This window comes from Pseudomyrmex gracilis, unplaced genomic scaffold (genome assembly GCF_002006095.1).
Source record: "Pseudomyrmex gracilis isolate BER0280 unplaced genomic scaffold, ASM200609v1 scaffold_0, whole genome shotgun sequence".
NCBI classification, from domain to species: Eukaryota; Metazoa; Arthropoda; class Insecta; order Hymenoptera; family Formicidae; genus Pseudomyrmex; species Pseudomyrmex gracilis.
Genome location: NW_018020584.1, coordinates 2,103,059 through 2,122,701, shown reverse-complemented (window position 1 = coordinate 2,122,701; position 19,643 = coordinate 2,103,059). Strand labels below are relative to the sequence as shown.

At 42.2% G+C, this 19,643-nt stretch overlaps 2 protein-coding genes across 3 annotated transcripts in view; one reads left to right on the top strand and one right to left on the bottom strand.

The window, feature by feature from the left end:
- Positions 1-14,575, top strand: part of LOC109851756 (WD repeat-containing protein 61) — a 28,256-nt gene extending 13,681 nt beyond the window's left edge. Inside the window, exon 8 of the mRNA XM_020422164.1 lies at positions 14,493-14,575. Coding sequence (XP_020277753.1) covers positions 14,493-14,504 — 12 coding nt within the window. The 3' untranslated portion in view covers positions 14,505-14,575. The remainder of the gene's footprint in view (positions 1-14,492) is intronic.
- LOC109851768 lies at positions 8,980-14,641 on the bottom strand. Of its 2 annotated transcripts, none has more exons than XM_020422177.1 (4): positions 14,467-14,641; positions 11,331-11,415; positions 10,405-10,531; positions 8,980-9,447 (listed from the first exon to the last, which is right to left on the bottom strand). In XM_020422177.1, the coding sequence occupies exons 1-4, from the start codon at positions 14,630-14,632 to the stop codon at positions 9,154-9,156; spliced, it is 672 nt and encodes a 223-aa protein (XP_020277766.1). In that variant the 5' UTR covers positions 14,633-14,641; the 3' UTR covers positions 8,980-9,153. The 2 variants fall into 2 exon arrangements, with proteins under 2 accessions (XP_020277766.1, XP_020277775.1); XM_020422186.1 differs by having other exon boundaries at positions 10,405-10,528.
- Positions 14,642-19,643: the final 5,002 nt, after the last annotated feature.

Sequence of the window (19,643 nt, the reverse complement as noted above, 5' to 3'; positions counted from 1 at the left end):
GGCGGCGACGCCGTCTCCACCACCGCGCGCAATTGCCTCCTCTGGGCGCCCCACGCGCCACCGACGCCTTCCACCCCGACGACGCCGCCGCACGGCACGCGACCCTCCGTCGGATGCGATCTGTCTCCCCGCCGGGTGTCCGTGTTCTCCTGGAAGCGAGAAAAAAAGAAGAGCGCGTGTCAGTCACGAAAATAAAAATCTCGTGCTGAAAACAATGAGCCGGTGGTTAAAACAAAGTTTGGCAAACTCTAAAAATTAAAAAAAAGAAGGATAGAATTAATAGATTAAAATTAATTAAAGCAAGAAGAGGCGGAAGAAAGAAAATAGAATCACGAAAAGATGTGAAGCAATTAACGGAGTATGTACATAGTTCGCTGTGTTTTATGAGAAAAAGGAGAAATACATATATTAAAGATACGACTGCCGAGAGAATAATAAACTCGTGCGATTCATAAATTGAAAGGAAGATTCTGCGCGTTTGTTGACACTTTTCTATACAGAAAGTGCCAATGTAGCCGGCACACGTCACAGTCGGCTGGTTCGTTATGAAAAACGAACATATAAAACGTCTCAATACGCACGTTTCGCAATAAAAATTTACAGTATCGCCGTTCACTAAAGATAGAAAATAACGAGCAGAAATGGAGAAAAATTAGCGGTTGTTATCATATCTAAGCCGTTATTCGACGAAATCAAGTGCATTAATTAACACAATTCGATCTTGACAGGTTTTTTTTTTTTTTTTATTCGTGAGTGAATCGTTTGATTTAATGACGCGCGATTGGATTTTTCAATTGGCTCGCATATCGGTCGTACCCATAATCTCTTCTCCTCACCTGCCGGTGAAAGCGAGCGAACGCAATGATGCTTAAAATCATTATGAAAAGAGAGTTCGAATGTGTGTGGAAGTACTAAATGTATTTCTAAACACGTCGCGTATAATGTCCTTTAAATGCGACACTTTCTAATTTTAAAAAATAAAAATCACTCGCCGCTTAATGAGAATTCTTTCTGTCGCAACTTGCATTTTGCGGAAAAAAATAAAACTAACTCTCTATAAATAAAAACAAATCAACGATAATCGAAGTGATGCATTTAACTAGTGTCCGACCGAAGGTTCGGTTTTGGTTTCGGTTTCGGCCAGTTTCGGCACAAAATTGGAGTTTCGTTTTAGTTTCGGTTTTGGCAGCGAACCGGCCGAAACTATTACTAAAACCGAAACTTCTTTCGTGTTCGTGAGTTGTCGACTTGTCGCGCTAAATAATAACTAAAGGTTAGATAGAAGTTATTTCGTTTTTTAGATAAAAGAAAAAGTTTGTTTTTGTTTTCTTAATCTTAAGTACAAAGTTTTTTTTTAACTATTTTTTGTTGGCAACTTCATAATTATTATTATGATAATGCGTAATTATATGCCTTTGAATTAATAATAGGTACTTGACATNCACACCTCACCTCACATACAGAAGAACGTTTGTGGTACTTTTTTTTGTTGATTGTTTAAGAGCAATAAAGTTATTTGTTTATCGAATAAGGGCTTTTTTAAACACATACGCACCTGCAGCTAGCTAAACTTTACAGAAACAGGCTCAAACTAAAAAACTGTTATAAGGAATTACCACAAAAGGAAGTTTCGGTTTTGGTTTCGGTTTCGGCCGAAACTGAGACAGAAACCGAAATTCGGTTTCGGTTTCGGTTTCGGTTGTAAAAACTAGTTTCGGTCGGACACTACATTTAACATACATTACGCGCAGTTACATACGCGCTCGCCGCACCGTTAATTAAACAGCGCGCGCTGCTTGCGATATGATTACTCGCGTAATTACGTAGGGGCAATATCGCATCTTATCACAATCGTATATTCCGTGCCGAAGAACTTCGCTGCGAACTTGCAGGAAACCTTGAAATTACAACGAAGAGTCTATACTTAGTTATAAAGAATGTGAAACACTCACGAGAGAAACGTAGTAATGGCAATCACTCTCCTTAATGTGTACGTTAATATGTCATTATTAGATAACAAGCGAGATTGTGATTTTATCTGAGAAACAAAAAAATAATAAAATTTACAAATTTTGAAGAATATACAAATCTTTGCGAATATGTTATCAAAGTATCTAATTATCAAAAATCTAACGAAAAAAATAGTTTTATCTTCCACGCAATTTAAGTGTCAAATAGAACTCAGATCAACATGAATACGCACAAGATTAGATATGCTGATAATATGTTTTTATCTCACAGACGAAATTTTCCAAGTCGTTACGGGAACTCAGCGGGTAAATCTTCGCAGAAAAAATCGAAACGAAAACAAAATATCTAAATCTAACTTCGTAAATTTCTTGTTACATAATTAAATCCTATTTGATAAATAAATAAACAAGATCTTCGTGCGCACGCATCATCGCTGTTCACATTCGTACGAACACTTTCACTGTTTTCTCCACTCGCATATTCCACGAGGCAATTTTCCGAGAGATGGCATATGCATTCGTGATAACTTAACCAGATTAAACTAACAGGAATACCAATAGCGCGGTTAAGAGCGTGCAAAGCCGATAAGTTTACACACAGCTCTTCTCTCAACTCATATTCAAGAACATTGAAAACTCGCGTGATTTCAGCGTGATGTCGCTCTGTGTTCCTCTCGTTATTATTAAAAAAAAAAAAAAAAAAAAAAAATTGATCTTTGCTCCGTGATTATCGGGCATGACGATGTCAAACGATTTACTTAAATCCGTCAGAACGGAAAACTAATGGGACAAGGTGAAGGACTTATTTTAGCTTTCACCGTGATATCCGTCGCTATTTCCTTTCTCTCGCGAGCTCGTTAATCGACAACCGTAAACTTGCAAGACACGCACTTGTTTATGCAAACAAAAGTTCACACGATTTGCGTCCATCGTCCACAAACAGAAACTTCTTCGACGGCCGCGTGATTATCGAACGCGATTTTTGATGTAAAAGCGCGCGTCAGGTAAAACGGAATTCGTCTCGCTCATTGAACCGCGCACCGTTACGGGGCAACGTGGATGCGTTCGAGATAAGAGAGCCGTTTGTAAGAGAGAGGCAGAGATCTGACAATTTAATGACCTCGTAATTGGCGAAATGACTCACTCAATTGCGAGATCATGGCGAACAGATAGCCGGTTTTGCGCGATGACGCCGCGCGCTCCCCCTCTATTATTTCACCGATCTCGAAATTATTATCGTTGTTGCTCGTTACATTGCTCGCGCGCGCGACGATTTAATTAATCATCATCGCAGTAACCAGAAATGGTATCGCGTTCATTATCAGTCGGAAATGATAAGCGATCATATCGTCGAAAGATCGCGAATTTTGTTGAACGAAGGAGTCGACGAATTTTTTCGAGAAAAGAAACATCAGAAGAGGTGAATATCGTCACTTTTTCGTCAGTCATTCGGATTTCTTTTCTACCGACAATTCAATTGTCGCATCGCAACTAGTCGGATGTTACGGCACGAGAGAAGGGTTTCTGTGGGCCACGAATTTTATTTTTGACACGGCCAAGCGAGGAAGTGTATTTTAGTCACGAAACAGTTTATGTATGCGCATAAACTCCGCGCCTCGACGAGCGCGCGGGCTTCGCGCTCCCGAGTGTATCTTTCTTGTCATTCTTGCGCGCAATTTAAGACCGCGTTGAATAATCGCATCCGTTCAAGAAATCAAACCCGCGACAAGCATATTACGTGGTTTTTTTTCGCAGCCGCGATTACGGCTATCGCATTTTTTTTTCTCTGTGGTCTTAATTGTGAAAAAATCGGATGACAAAAAAGGGAAACGCAAATCAAATGTCGCAAATTCTCGAAGAAGACGATTGTGCGCACACAACACGTCGTGTTAATTATTTGTAATTGGATAATGTAATCTCTCTTTAGTGTCGCGAAGATCAAAGAGGAAGATCTCGACGAGCGAGTATATATGTTTCGGGGGGAAGGAGCAATTTGAGAGAGTTGAATATCGAGAGGCAGACACACAGAAAACAGAGCGTGCTGATCGGTGATGCGAGAACGACGAAAGTAAATTTCCGGTCGGCGCTTCGGGAGAGATGTCGCGATACGCCTTGTTCGTAAGAAGATCTGTGTCCGTTCAAATTATCCTAATTGCTCAGATGTCCGGAGCGGCAAGTGTATGCGCGCGGACGTATGAATTTCACATTGCTCGGGAGAAAACCGTCGGGCGGCCTATTTTAAACAAACAACACACACTCAGACCGCAACAAAGAATGCTTCTATTTTAACTAAAAAAAAAAAAAAAAAAAAAATAGTGATATTTGCCGTACAAACAATGTCATGTGTCAAGTGATGATTTCAATGTAATGTGAAGATGTTACGTCGATACAGCTATTGTTTGTTGAGAGCTGACACTTCAATGGCGACGACCTAGTTTACACGTCCCGCTTATAAGAGACACGTCGATTTTAGCTTAATCACCTTTTCATCGCGATGCGAATTGCGGGATTCTTCGAAAAATCGTGGAACGGAGCGCCAGTTACTCTGCGACGTCTCGTCCTCCCGCATGCCGATCCTTCGCTCCTTCTCGACGAAGTCGGCGGTGCCGCGATTCTCCATAATCAGCTTCAGCCGATTCTTTTCCGTCTTCGCGACCTTCTGGTTCTGCGAGGCGGACGCGAACTGGCCGGTGCGCGGAAGCGGAATCATCGTCGCGGTTAATCCTCGATTACGAGGATTCGGCTCGCCGTCACCGCTTCCCGTGGATTCTCTGCGTCCTCCTGGAACGTTTCCTCCTTCTCCTCCACCACCTCCTCCGCTTCCCGCCAGCTGTTCACGATTCTCACTCGGCATTCCTTGCCGCGTTTCAGTCTCATGGAACATTCACTCGTTCAAAGATAGCCCGCCGCCTCCAATCTCGGCATTCGTAGCACGAAAAGCGCATTGAAGATTATCGCACCTATAATGACGATCTTTTTTTTTTTTTATCTGATGTGCTCTCTAAACGGGTGGCGCTCTCCGGAAAGATCTCGCTCGCTTTATCGATCGTATCGAAACGAGAGTAGATGTGATTGCTCGTTCTCACGAGAAGAAACAATTAACGGGACACTGATGACGACGACGCACCGACGATCATTGTCACTGATTGTTCACGTCATCATTTCTGACTGGCACTGATTCGCGAATTTCTGGACAATATGATCGGTGTTGTCGGAGCCGCGCGTGTATCTTCTCGCGCACTCGAATCGTTTCTTCTAGCTGCAGCGGCTTAGAAACGACGACGGCACCATCGCGCTCCATCGGACGTCGAGTGCAACGGGACGCATGCGCCGAACCAAAGATTTTCAAAATGTCCCTCTGACATTTCAGCCACCGCCGGCTGTTATCGTCGTCGCAGCACCACGACGAAGTATCCTCGACGTGGCGCCGGCTTCTCTCCCTTCCTTCTTTCTTCGTCCTCTCCGTATCATGCGAGTTTTTGCAAGTGCAATTAGCCGAGGCGCCTACTCACGTGCGCTACGTGCGTTTCTGCTCCTCTCGCCGCAGGTGTGCATCGCTCTGTGAGCGCCCTTTAATATTTTGAACATATATAATTATAATAACTTCAAGATCACTCGTGAAGAACGCGAATGTTGTCGTTCTCTCGGAAAACAAATGCTTCGTAATTTTTAAAAAATATAAAAATTTCTTATTCTAACGATGTCTCAACATTTGTAACAACAAATATATTAAATGACATCTATATCGCATGTGATAGTTTTTTAATCGCTCTTCAAATTTCGATATTTCTACGTTTCGATAACTGGCGTACGCGTTGCTCATACATGTAATCTAAGCATTCACTTTTGACATTATCAGCGCGCATTCGACCAACAGTCAGAAGTTGGTTCTTCAAAAGAGAGAGATACAAAGAGATCTAATCTGATTTTCTCCTCCCCTACGTAGACGCCGCACGCGTTTTTCCGAGATTTTTTTTTTTTTTTATAGAAGCAGCTTATCACAAACAACTTCGCATTTCCGACAAATTTCGTCGCTTATATTTGAGGAGAAGCCGGAAATCCGGACGAAGTGCGTGAAACATTTTGATCGTTTCCGCCCAGCTTCGATTTACCAACTCGAGTGTTATACGTGTCAATGCCTCAATGCGCCGTCGCGCGTTCCATTTATAGTTATATGCAGCAGCTGCCGGCCCGCGTGCGACCCACACGGCGTCGATCGTTTCGCAAACACACTGCGAACGCACGTGCGTGTCGCGCACGAACGAACATAAGCGCGTCACGCTTTTCCACGTACGGTCTCCTTCGAAAAGCTGTTGGGTTATCGCCGTGTTTTCTCGACACACAGATAATATAATCGTTCGATCGCCAGATAATCGTTCAGATCAATCGGCGCGCCAACGCACATGTTCATTCTTTTTTTTTTTTTTCCGCGGTGTAACAAGATACCTTTTGTGGTACTTCCGTCGTATCAATCGATCCTCTTTCTATCTCTTATCGCGATATGCACGGTGGCGCGATTCTCTCGATTTTTCCGCTTTAAAAAAAAAAAAAAAAAAAAAAACCGAGTCGCATATGCGCGAACAAAGTATATGTATACAGATGGAACGTACAAAAGTGAAACACGCGCGTATATAAAAGTACATCCGCGCAGCAGAGCGGTTGAGCGTAATTAAAGGGAAATCGTCGGTGGGAGGAAAATCTTGCTTGACGGAAATTAGGACGTACAAAGAAACCCGGCGAGCGACTCACCGCATCAGCGATCGAGAGAAAAAACGTAGTCAGATAAACCGACTTTGATGTGTGGCACGACACTCATCCAAATCACGCGCGATCTGAACTGAATGCGCCTCGCAGATGTCAAAATAATTCACCGCGCAACCAGTTTGTCCAGGATGTGAAGAGACTTGATTTCCGGCGACGTTTATTCAGGATCAACCGGAAACGCATCAAGAGAGTCAGAGAAGCCGCACAATTAACGCAGAGAACGCAGCGTCAAGAGCGGAGAGGCTTACAAGCAGCAGTTGCTGCTGCACGAGAACGGAAAGACCGCGTAGTGTTAGTGTTTGAAATAAACTGGCGTAGGTTAGGGGATCGAGAAACAGCTGGGCTCGGCCTGAGCCGAGCTGCTGCACGCCATCTCTGACTCACTTGATCTATCCTCCTCCTTTCTCTTCGGTTCTCTCTCTCTCTCTTTCTCTCGTTCTCTCTCGCTCTTGCTTCCGTCTCTTCGAGATCGGCTTAGTCGCTCTTCGTCACTGCGCTCTCTTTCTCTCCGATGCGAGCTTTCCTTTTTTTTTTTTTTTTCATTCAATTAGGAGATGAACCGCGCGATCTTTACCTCCCGAGAAGTTTATTCTCTTTTCGATTCCCTCTTCATTTTTTTTTCTTAAAAAAAGTTTTGAGAACGGATTCAATGATAAATTGTTTGTCAGCAGAGTCTCGGTGGAAATATACCGAAGAGTAGCTTATACGATATGACTGCGGATACAAATCTTGACTTGTGTGTTTCTTATTACGCGTCTTCTGTCTGAGGAATATTGCCCTCCGAGACTCGGACTTCATGCAATTTAATGAGAAATTATTTGCGATGGCTTGGAACAGCATTACTATATATATACAGGGTGTCCCAGAATTGCCGTACAATCTCTCGTAGGCAGGTAGAAGGAGTAAAACTGAGTCGAAAAGTCCTGAACCATTTTTTTCTATTATTTATAATAAAGGAGTAATTATTGAGTAAATCAGGCCAATCAGCGCAGACCTTTAGCCAGACGCACGTCAGTGAGCGCTCACACACACTAGGCGCGCGGCTCACTGACGTGCGCCTGGCTAAAGGTCTGCGCTGATTGGCCTGATTTACTCAATAATTACTCCTTTATTATAAATAATAGAAAAAAATGGCTCAGGACTTTTCGACTCAGTTTTACTCCTTCTACCTGCCTACGAGAGATTGTACGGCAATTCTGGGACACCCTGTATATATACATACATATATATATACACACACACAAGTAAGATTTCCCTACTCAAATTTCTCGAGTATTCTCACTCGGATAGAACACAATGTTAAATATTGATATTAGCAAAAATAAACTAAAGCTTAGTTAAAAGAAAAAAAAAACCAAATCGTTTGGCTATAACCAGGACAAAAAACATTGATCGTTCTGGCGCCGAGATATCGATTGTTCCAATCAATGGCCACGTAATCGCAAATATCTCCAGCTTCTAACACTTTAAATAAATCGTCGGGAACAACGATAATAATTTAACCGATCGACCGCGCCTCTCTCTACGACGACGAGCTCCTCTCTTCTCTTCTTCGTGGGAGATGATTATCAACGCGCTTTCCTTCAGTGTATCTAATCAGCGAAGTTCTTCCTTTCACTACTTCTTGCCTAAGTTCTATCTTTTGCCTAAGAAAGGCTCGTCTCCATCTAATCAGAAAAGCGCCGCGCTTCCTCTCTTCAGCAATCACGCAATTTGTTGATGGAACTTATTAGATAGACTAATCTCATGTGCTTTCTAATTGACGTAAGCGCAAGAGGAATCAAGCGAGAACGACGTGTCGCACGAAAGAAAAAATCGGAGGACGATGAAATTTATGCGAGAGATCGATACGTCGCGTATTCTACAAAACGAGCCAATGGAATCGTCAATAATAAGCTTCTGTCGTCGCTCGATTGCAAAAACTGCTGCATAATATCGCGTGCACGGGAGCGCGAAGGATAAGTAGCAGCAGGTATACGTATTTTAAAGCCGCATTATATGTACAGGATTTCATAGCCGCAAGTTAAAAAACACGTGGATTGTATCAATCCGCATTGGCGTGTTAATGCAGTAAAGTTGGAAATTTAATATCGAAATCACGCAAAGAGATACAAGTATCTCGAATAAAGTTTTGCGCTTTTTGTATTAAAACACGCAAGGACAAGATACTTATTTTGTATCATTTTATTATATCCTCGCAGAGAGATTTCACAGATATTATTCGTTCGGATGTTCCCGCCGGGTGATTCGATCGCTATCGCTCGCACGATGTTATTTACACCGCGCGTTATTTAGCCGCGTCACGTAAATTGCTTCTAACATTTCACGATTAATAATTCTCCCGGCAATTTGCTTTTTTTTTTGCGCGCGCGATCGTAAAGCATCTCTCCGCGAGACACTCAAACGCAATAAATTTAGTTTACGCGTTGCGAAGTTTTGCGCGCGCGCGCGCGCGCGTAAAAGAGAACGGGGGGGCGCCAATCCGCCGTGTGTCCCACGGTGCGATATATTTTAACCATTTCGGTGGGAAAACGAAAGGGGGTCCCTGATCAATAACATCGGGCAGCGACGATGGCGGCGGCGGGGTAGCGGCAACTCCACCGATGATTTTTCCCCTCACGGACGCGGCGCATGCTTGCGAATTAAATTCCACCTCCCCTCTGGCAGTTTCATCATGCTCCGGTTTCTCTCTCTCGCTGGCGAAGGGTGATCCCTATGGAGAGGGAAGGAGGGTAGAAAAAATGCGTGCGCCGCGCGGAGAGCCACGTGTGCGGTGCGCGATCGCGTTGTATATAATCCTACGACCTTGAACGTGCGAGGCTGAATACGCGATGGATTTGTGCGGCCGGATGTTGGGCATGATGCGTAAAATGCAGCGCCGCTGTGTTAAATGAAGAGGTGAATCTGCCGCAGCCTAACATTGTACTCTTATCTCTCGTAGCGGGAAATAGTCGTTTAAAAAATCGGCACTCGAATGCGAAATATTTGTAACAAAGTTTAAAAGAAAAAGAAAAAAAACACAGCGCACTTTTTTATGAGTAACCGAAATCGTTAATCGGTGATATAAATAAACTGTGAAGCGCTGTGTAACTACGCGAGCTATAAGGCAGAGATTAGAAGCAAACGCATTGCAAGTTGAACCGAGACGAATTAGTACGGATGCTACGTATTATCTTGTTCGCCACTTCAGCGTATTACGGTCATTAATGCGCTTTACGACGCATGGACTACACCGCGCTTAGCGTGAAACGCATTTTACTGTGTAATTGCGAAAACGAATTATTTATGGAGAAAGTATAAGAAAATTAAAAAACTATGATGAATCATCATGAATGGAGAATAAATTTTTCTTCAGGTGTGATAAATATCGGTTTCTATTGTGAAATCGAGAAACAACCTATAATAAACCTATAATAGTTGCAACAATATCCGTCATTGCTCCTAGTACATAATCAATCAATATTCGATACCAGAATTAAAACGGCTCATTAGTATGCGACGCCACGAGCGGAAGAAAAGCGAAGGTAAAAAAGAATAAATTAGTCGCGCACACGCGACCAGAATTTTTAGACAGGTGAAGTAGATAGAGTGTACATAAAACCAGGCACCTGCCGAACAAGCCGTCCGCGCAGAGATTCGAGTCGATCAGGTGCAAGACGCTGCTGCTTACCTGCAGGGCTATCGGATGGTACCGGTCGCGACTTCGCCAGGCCAAAAGCCGGCTGGTGAGCTCGCCCGATCGGTTGCTCTCGGATGATTCCAAATCGTGACAGTATCGCGGCTGGGATCTCAAGCTGCTGCAACAGTGCAATTACGTCAAGATCAGTTAGTCATCATCGTGATAAATAACACACTCGAGAAAAGTGTCCGTTAATAGACACATCGAAAATATATGGTTGGCAATTGATTGATTAAGTTCACAAAACTGTGTTTGTATCAAAGACAAAAGATGCTCGAGGCAAACGATAAAATGTTAGTTTTCATAAAAAGTTGTAAAAAAAGATTGTTTCTAAAATAAAAAATCTCGTTTTCTCTAGACGAAATATTCTACTGTGTGCTTCCTCATTTTTATCTCACATTTTTTGGACATGTATATGCTTTGCATAAAAACAAGGAAGCGCACGCAAAAGTGCACGCGCACATGACTCATTCGCGAGATGCAAGAGCTCGGCGCGATTTCATATAGCCGCGCAAAGATAAAAGGCGACGGCGACGACGACGGCGACGACGACGACGACGACGACGACGACGACGACGGTCACGTGCACTTTCGCGTTCCGCAAATGGAATTCCTCTCTTACATACAAACGCGCGGTGCTTTCCCGGGCTTCAGCTTCCGTCAACACTCTTCTGAGCGCGATGGTGCCTCTTTGAGGAAATAACGAGAGCTATGGATCTCCCGCTGTCGAAACGAAAGATATTTTCTACGTGCGGAATTTCGCTTATCTATATGTGATTTATTTATTGGACACGTTAGAAACACTTCTAACGCATGCAAATTGCCTTTCGACATCATCTCTCGTGTAAAATTTACAACGCGCCGTTTTACGCACAACAAAACGTGATAGAAGATGCGTGATTCAAGATGCTACTCACTTGCATTCAACAAAGGGATTCTGTCCTGTCTCGATTTCCCGGGTTTTATCGCAATGCCGTATAACGTTATCTGTCAGGAGATTCCCTGCAACACGAGATCGCACGCTAAAGATAACATACATGCCGAGTTTGTTCCTTACGAAACAAGAAAGATTGTTCAGTGTGTGCGTGATGTGTTTGTAAGTCACTAATAAAAAAGAAAAAAATAAAAAAAAAATAAAAAAAAACTACACTACTAGTTCCTTCCAATTTGTTTGGAACGTAATGACAGTTTGTTCAGACGATCGTGTCAGTCCGCTTCGCACGGGCAAAGGAAGACGTAAAAGCTGAAAAGAGAAAAGAGAAGTTTTTTTTTTTTGTTTAACCGGCAAATTGAAGAGTCCCAGTTTCTCCGTCGCTATGTGTGCGTCAGGCTTCCGCGTTCGTAGTTCATCTCTCTGCTGGGATGACTTTCTCAAAAATAGCCATATGCCCGCGGGAAGAAAGTAAACCGTGAAGGAATGAAGTACAGAGTGTACGGAGCCACTCGTGGCACTGGCAAGAAAAGAGAACCGATAAAACAGCAGGTATAGAAAAGCGGTCCGCGCTGCTTTCTTTTATCGGCCTCGCGTGAATCGGAATCCTATACGTCGTATAGATTTTCAAGAAAACGAAATAAACATACGTACGTGTATCTCTGTACGCGCGTCCGTCAATTCAGATCTCGTAAACTTTAAAAAAAAAAGTAAATTCATAATTCGCAGCAAGAATAAAACGAAGAAATAAATATACAAGAAAATTAAATAATTCCGTGAGATGATCAAAAATATTTAGAAAACATTTTTTTAATTCTACGCGAGATAAAAAAAACATAACCTAAATACAAAAATAAACAAATACGGCACACGCGGAATAAAAGGTCAAGCGATTTAATTAAAAAAATATTCTTAATTGATATTCATGTTCTGGCTTTATTGTTGCTGTATTGTATGTAAATCTCCGCGGAGAGACCTTACGCTAGAAACACGTCTTCGAGTTTCACAATCAAACTGAACGAAAAGAAGTTAAGTAAAAAATCTAATCCTCAAACTTACGAAGAACGATGTACTCAATTAACTAGATAAGAATTTTAACGCAAAATGACACGTCCAAGAAGATCCCGTCTCGTGCGATAAATCTTCTTTTAAGTGAATGACAACTTGCTGAATAAATCCGTCGTTTGTGCGCTTTCCTGGACGCGCTCCATTCAATTAATAACATAAGAAAAATCTTTTTGCACGCGTGTCGAGTTCCTTGAAATAATATTCGAGTAATCTCGCAGCGAGACTATCTTAATCGATCGTCGACGAAGGAAACGAACGCGCGCTCGATTCTACAAGAATCGCAAACTTCGCGCGGGATTTTCTGCTGAAATTATACTCGACGCTCGCATGCACAAATCTCCGCGCGGAGATTCTATCGCGCACCGAAATAATTTTAAAATTTTGATAGATCGCCGTCACTTCGCTGCAACTGTTCCTCGCGTGCAAACATGCAAAGAAGCGGAATGTTGCACAATCGACTGAACCTTGTGTTGTCGCAAAATGAAATTTGCCAACAGGCCTCGAAACTCGAAATAAACTCGTGAGATAATCGAGGATACGCATGTATGATATTTGCGATGTAAATAACAGCTTCAACATTGAAATGTTAAATATAATATTAATAATGTGAACTTTAAACTTTATAAAAAATCCTGATAATTATTATTAGAAGCGCCAAGATAGAATGTCTGTTTATTCTATTTCTTTTTACTCCTCGCTCTTATACGAATTATCGATTTTATTTCAATTACAAGAGAGATTATAGATTGTGTATGTTATATTTGCTAATATTTTTAACTCATTTCAAATATACACTGCAAACTTTGTTTGTTAAAAACAAATGTCGTTTAAAATATCGCGACAAAAAAAAATACGCCGGACGACTCGTAGATAAATGGAATTTCCGCAGTTACGTTGTTTCTTGCAAAAGAGATAACGACGTCGCGAATGCAGGCGAGCCCTCGCGTCAAAGTGGACAAGACGGAATCGGCCGTGACAGTTCAAAAACGGCGAGCGAAAAGAGAACCGGTGAACTTTCGTTTCTGAAGTGTCACGACGCTTTTGCTCTTGTTTCCTTGACGATCTCCTCTCCGGACTAGTCGTATTTTCCCCCACGGTCGTCCGCCTCGTCTACGCGAAGTGCTTTGGCATCTAGATGGCATCGGTCCAACGTTGCCTGCCTTACGAATCTCTCTAGATGCCACTCCCGGCAGACATAGCGATCACAGGAATCGTCCGGGAAAGCTTAATTCCGGTTCTGTGCAGACGCGATCCCCATGTTCGTCGATAACATCATCAGGAGGAAACGAACGTAAACGCGGGCGTTATCGGGGATTTCGGGAAAATAAACCTGTTCTATTGCTCGCGATATAACACGTTCGATATAGTCCGCGTGAAATAGCCGAAGATAAAAAGATTTTAGGAAGAGAGATTTAACCACGCTATTTTTTCCAGAAAGAAAATTCCAATTTTTTATACGCGTAATTACGTTCTATTTCGGTTTATATATATATTATATATATTATATATATTCATAGATGTAGATATCGTGCTATTTTTTTGTAGCGCTTTTTTTGTGCGAGTGGTATTTTTATGACGCAAATAAGATATAAATAATGCAGCAAGCACGAATTCGTATTATCGCTTGTGTATGTGTGTGTGTGTGTGTGTATGTGTGACTTTTTGTCGGGCGCGCTCATTTGCATCCTTGCAAGTTAAGGCTATATTGGAGCGGACGCCGCGAAGTTCAACGAGAGTTCAATGCACCAGTTGTGATGTCATATGTTACCTCGAGGTCCGACTGTGAAATATAGTCAAGATCGATGCATTGCCAACGAGCTACTAACCACATGATTAATCGATGAACTCTTCGTAGATAAGATTTTCTGTCTACGTATCCTTTTTTTGTACTTGTATTATATATAAAACAGAGTATTTTCATTTATAAAAATGGACAATGAAATAATCGATAAAAATTCAATTTTACACTTTGATTTTGTCTCACACGTATGTTTGTGTCTTTTATCAGTTTTTAATTCAAAGAATCTTGAAATTGACGAAATAAATGCGCTCACCTTTCTCATAATTTTTCTGCACGTAGGAGAAATTGTGATTCACGTCCGGCGGATCGGCGTTGTCGAAGAGGTCGGAGGACAATTGATGTTGCAGAAGGATCGTCTCGTGAGTGAGCTGACGTACCTGAATGAGAAGCTCCTCATAGCTCGAAACTGGAAGCGTCATCGCTGTAATTTCCGTGCTTCACAGCGCTCTTGCGCGCGAGCCTCGCTGCTGCACGTACAGCCATCCGACTTTAATTCTGCAACGCAAATAAATTATTCACACGTGGCGGGCACCGCGGCGGATAGAAATGCAAGATTGATTAGATCAGGAGTTCCGTTTGGGTATCTCGGACGAGAGAAACACACTCGTCGGAATATAAGAAACATATATCTCAATTATCGTGCAACAACGCGCACGTACTGAAAGAATTTAATTAACCGATGTACGTCTTCTGTGCGGATAATATCTGTTAAATATAAATAATATATCAACATTACGCGTGTTAAAGATAAATGAGAAATAAATAGACAATTGCAGCGCGAAAATAATCACGGAATCCGTACGTCAGATACGGATGAATGTTTTTTTCATTCAAATAAAACCTCGGCAGCGCTACGTTTTTTTTTTTTTAATTTCATGTGCGCACACGTTTCCCATATGTCGCACGTTCGTACATAAAGAAAGACGTTTTCATTACATCGGAGAACAGACGCTCTCGCTGTATTCGGTCAGAATGCGCCTGGAAATATTCTCACGGATGAAGATCTCCGAGAAACGCGGACTGAAAATATTCCCGAGACGAATATTCGCGCGGTGCAAATTTCGATATTATTTCTGCGAGGTGCGATATTTATCCGATGTCAAATCGGATAATTTGACAAAAACCACAACGGGATATTATTAATTCCGCCGGAGAATCGCAATATTGCAGATAAGAATCTGGGCTTTTGAACACGGAGAGCGGTTTTTTCCCCCAACATTTTTAAAGTGCCGGGAATTCATGTACACGCAACATGAAGAGTGTTGCACTCTCGTCTCGTCGTCTAAAGAAGCTTTTGTTGGATGCAGAGAGACCAGAAACGTTGCACTCTCGTTCTCCCCCCGGGGGCACTCTTGTGCCCCTTCTATCTTGCGCACGATAGCCCGAAAGTGCATATGAATACATGCAACTAGCACCGTTGCATCGGTCTAGCTCGAGAGCGCGTATCGCGAACACGACACTGTATATGCGCGAGGCGCAGTGTGTGAGCGCTCGATCGATTGTGAGAAAGCCTCGGGTGTGCACGTGTATTCGTTGGGCGCGCATACCGGGTGCCTCAAAACATGAAACAGTTCAATAAAAAAAATACCAAAGTCCCCAGAGTATTAATATGAAAACATTGTGTGTATTGAAAAATAGTAAAAAAAATTTATACTAACAAAAAGTCTGATCGGACAAAAAAAGAAATCGAACATTTCAGCAGCGTGCACACAGAACTCACTCTACATTCCTATATTAAAAAAGGCATTTGGACCGAGAAGTGCGCGTTTGGATTCGAATATATCGCACCTATTGTTGCCTCTTTTCCGCGTTGCCGATTGGTTGGTTGGTTGATCGAGTCGAATTGAATCGGTAAGATCGAGAGAGTAAATAATAAAAGCGATTTTGAGACAGTTCATCGTATATGTAGAGAAAATTAAAAACGTAACTAAAGTCACGTGACAGGAAAGAGTAGAAAAACAACACGTGAAAATAACGTGACTATAATTTATANTATATATTACATTAAATAATACATATTATACATATAATTTATTATATATTTATAATATTATACTTTATATTGTATTATATGTATTATATGTACTATATACATACTACATTAATGTTACTGACCTCGGCCGCGCGGCCTTGGCGGGGTCACTGACCTCGGCCGCGTGGCCTTGGTGGGGGGAAGGTCACTGACCGCGGGCGCGCGGCCTTGGTGGGGGAGGTCAATGACCTCGGTCGCGTGACTGCGGCGGGGTCAATGACCTCGGTCGCGCGACTGCAGTGGAGTCACTGACCTCAGCCGCGCGACCGCGGCGAGGTCACTGACTTTAGTCACGTGTTGTTTTTCCATTCTCCCTTTTTTCTTTTATTTTTTGAGTTTGATTTTCACGCGTTATTTCTGACATCTCTCATATGTACATCATGTGTATTATATTGTTTGTAGGACGTATATATTAGCTGTCATTGTGGTGACAGGTTAAGTTCACTCACACTACACGTTAAAAAAATAAAAGCAATAATAGCTTGCGCGTAGCGCGCGCCTGTGTTGTGCTAGTGTTTTAAAAAATATTAAATTTTAAATAAAATATAGTGTAAAATATTACAAAAATAATGTAACGTTGTAACGATATGGGTGTGTTAATATTTTCAACAATTCGTCGTCTTGTATATACCAAGCCGCAAAAAAGTTTGCCAACATTCAACGTCGTACAGACGAAAGGAAGTATGTGCACTTACGTTGTACATACGCGCGGGGAAGCACATGGGGGTTTCGTGTAGTAATCGTGTAAGGAAGAATACAAAAGAGGGTGAAGCTAAGGTTCACGAGAATAGGGGTGACAAGGGGATTTTCGCCTTCGCCATGGTTCATGGCCAGCGTAATCCGGCTCCGGGCATTGCGTTGTAGCTATACGTGAGTCATGAGTGCGAACATTAAGATCCTTCACGGCCAAAATTGAGTGATAATTAATATCATTCAAATTTTCACGGATTTTTCAACGCAATTTTCACGCTTCAATCTTCTTTCTGCGCGCATATAACATCACACGACCGTTAAAGTGTCGCGAGATATCGATAGCGAAAAATAAATCACATTTTGCTGTTCGTTAAACGGATTACGATTGAACGTTAACATATTGCTGTGTAATGAAACAAGTTGCAAGTTATATACTCCGTTATTTTTTCATTCTCTCATAATAATAATTTAACAATTTGTAGCAATTTAAAGATCTAATTTAATCGCTGCTGAACACCGTGTGCACAGCAACACTAACAAGCGGTCTAATTAAACATAATAGATGCGAACATTTCTCTCTTTATAGTCATTTTAACTGCTCCTTTAACGAGCGTAATTTGATAAATTTTTTTTTTTTTTACATTCCTACGTTTTTTTTCTTTATAATGCTTTTCCAGTAAGCACGACAAATTGCGTAACGGTATTACGGCAAGATATTAATCATCGGCCGCAGAGGTGCTAATTATCCATCTATCACGCAAAAAAAGCGTACATTTTAAATAAACTCTATTTAACAGATCTAACGGAAGTAATCGCGCGGTGTTTTGAATACGGCAACCGTTGTCGTATTTTTAGAAGTAAAGAAACCATTGTTCGCTTTAGCTCACGGACAAAGAACGCTTCTAAGGAAACTCATAGCATTTTCACGAGAATCCATAAAGAGGAAATGGCTGTTTGGTGCTGCGGGCATCGCGGTTAAGCTAATTATAACCGCGAAGAGGTTTTGGCCGAAGATGGGAAAAGCCTTGACGGGAATGCTGACCGGTTTGGCCGGCAAACGCCGTAAAAGTGCAAAGCCTGATGCCTGATCTGCATCTCCGATCGGCTGTGAAGGGAAATTATGTGTGTTTACGAGAGATTCCGCGCCGCGTATTTGCCGGCGTCGCGCGAACAATGTACTTTTACGGCGCGTTTAACGATACAGTCGCGTTACATGGCGCATTGTGTGTGTCAGAACAAAAAAATTGTTATAGATTTTCCGATATTGGAGATTATAAAAATAGCGTACACGCGTATGTTTGATTAGTGTTTTATCTCTCGAAGCGTCCCTCTTATTAGAAACAAACAAAATTATTTTTATCAAATACAAAAGCCGATGCGAGAAAACAGCCAATCAGCCTTCTCGGGAAAATTACGGAAAAGAGCGTCGTTGCGTAGCTCGGGGGGATTTTAACGGTCCGTAATCTCGCGTTTGCATCGGGAGTTCGCGTGCGTCTTCATTTTATCGGCGCTTTCTTCCGCTTTTGCGAACGTGGAAACATGCGCGACGCAGCGGTCCGGTCTTCTCGCTGACAGGAAACAGAAATCCAATACGGTAATTTCAACCGAGAGTGCGCCCCCGCGGGGCACCTTCGCTTCGTCCTGGGAATCGAGAATCGCCTTCCGGCAATGCAAAAGAGAGAGAGCGAGAGAGAGAGAGAGATCAAACGAGACATCACACGCTGCAAGACCGAGGACACCCAATAAAAAGAATGTGATACGGAATTAACTCGCGACCCAGATATCCTCTTTCTACTCGTGTTATCTGCCCGCGTCTATCCGCGAGCTCTTTCTCCTCGCACGAGACGCGCGCGAGTGTTCTCCGTCTTTGTTCCGCCGGTGATATTCTACTTGTTCAATAGACGCACAACGCAACTAGGCGATCATTCTAACAAGACTTTCCTTTGTACGCAGAGATTGCAAAGTACGTCAACGTTTCGTTAACGAGGGAAAATGCGTGTCTTTCTCTAGAAACTTATATTTTTCTTTCTCGGTAACGCGAACAACACTGAATTTGATAAATAAATACACCAAGCGAGAGAGAAAATTAGAGAACAATTACTTTTAAAATATAAAATCTTCGAGAGAGAGAGAGACGCGCGTTCATTCGTCGCTCCCCCGTTTTTTACCCCGGATTTCACCGTCGCAATTTAAAAAGTTCGCAATCATTATCGTTCCGATTCCAAGAGCCACCTACTTTCGCCAAATTCTATGTATACGATCGTTAGTATGCAAAAACGTGTTACACGCGGGATAATCGCGACGCACACTGGAAACAACAATTCATCCGTCGCTGTAATTCACATTGCGCGTGCGTTATTATTATTTAAAGAATAAAAAGCGCGGAGTTCACGAAGCGCCGTGTGGGTGGATAAATATCATTAATTCCCGACGCAGTTTTCCCGAAACGCACACACGTAGACGCGTTGTAATAATTACAAATATTGCAATGCGCGAAGAGAGAAACAGCAACAACATCACTGATTAAACGAATAAAATATGAAATCAGCTCGCATTATTTAGCATGTCGTCATGCGCGCAAACGTGTAAATCTCGATTAAAATAACAAAACCGCCCGAGTCGAAATTTTGATGCTACTTTCAAACTTTTGAAGATACTTTGAACCTATTTAACTGACCAATATACTTATTTAAACCTACTTTGAC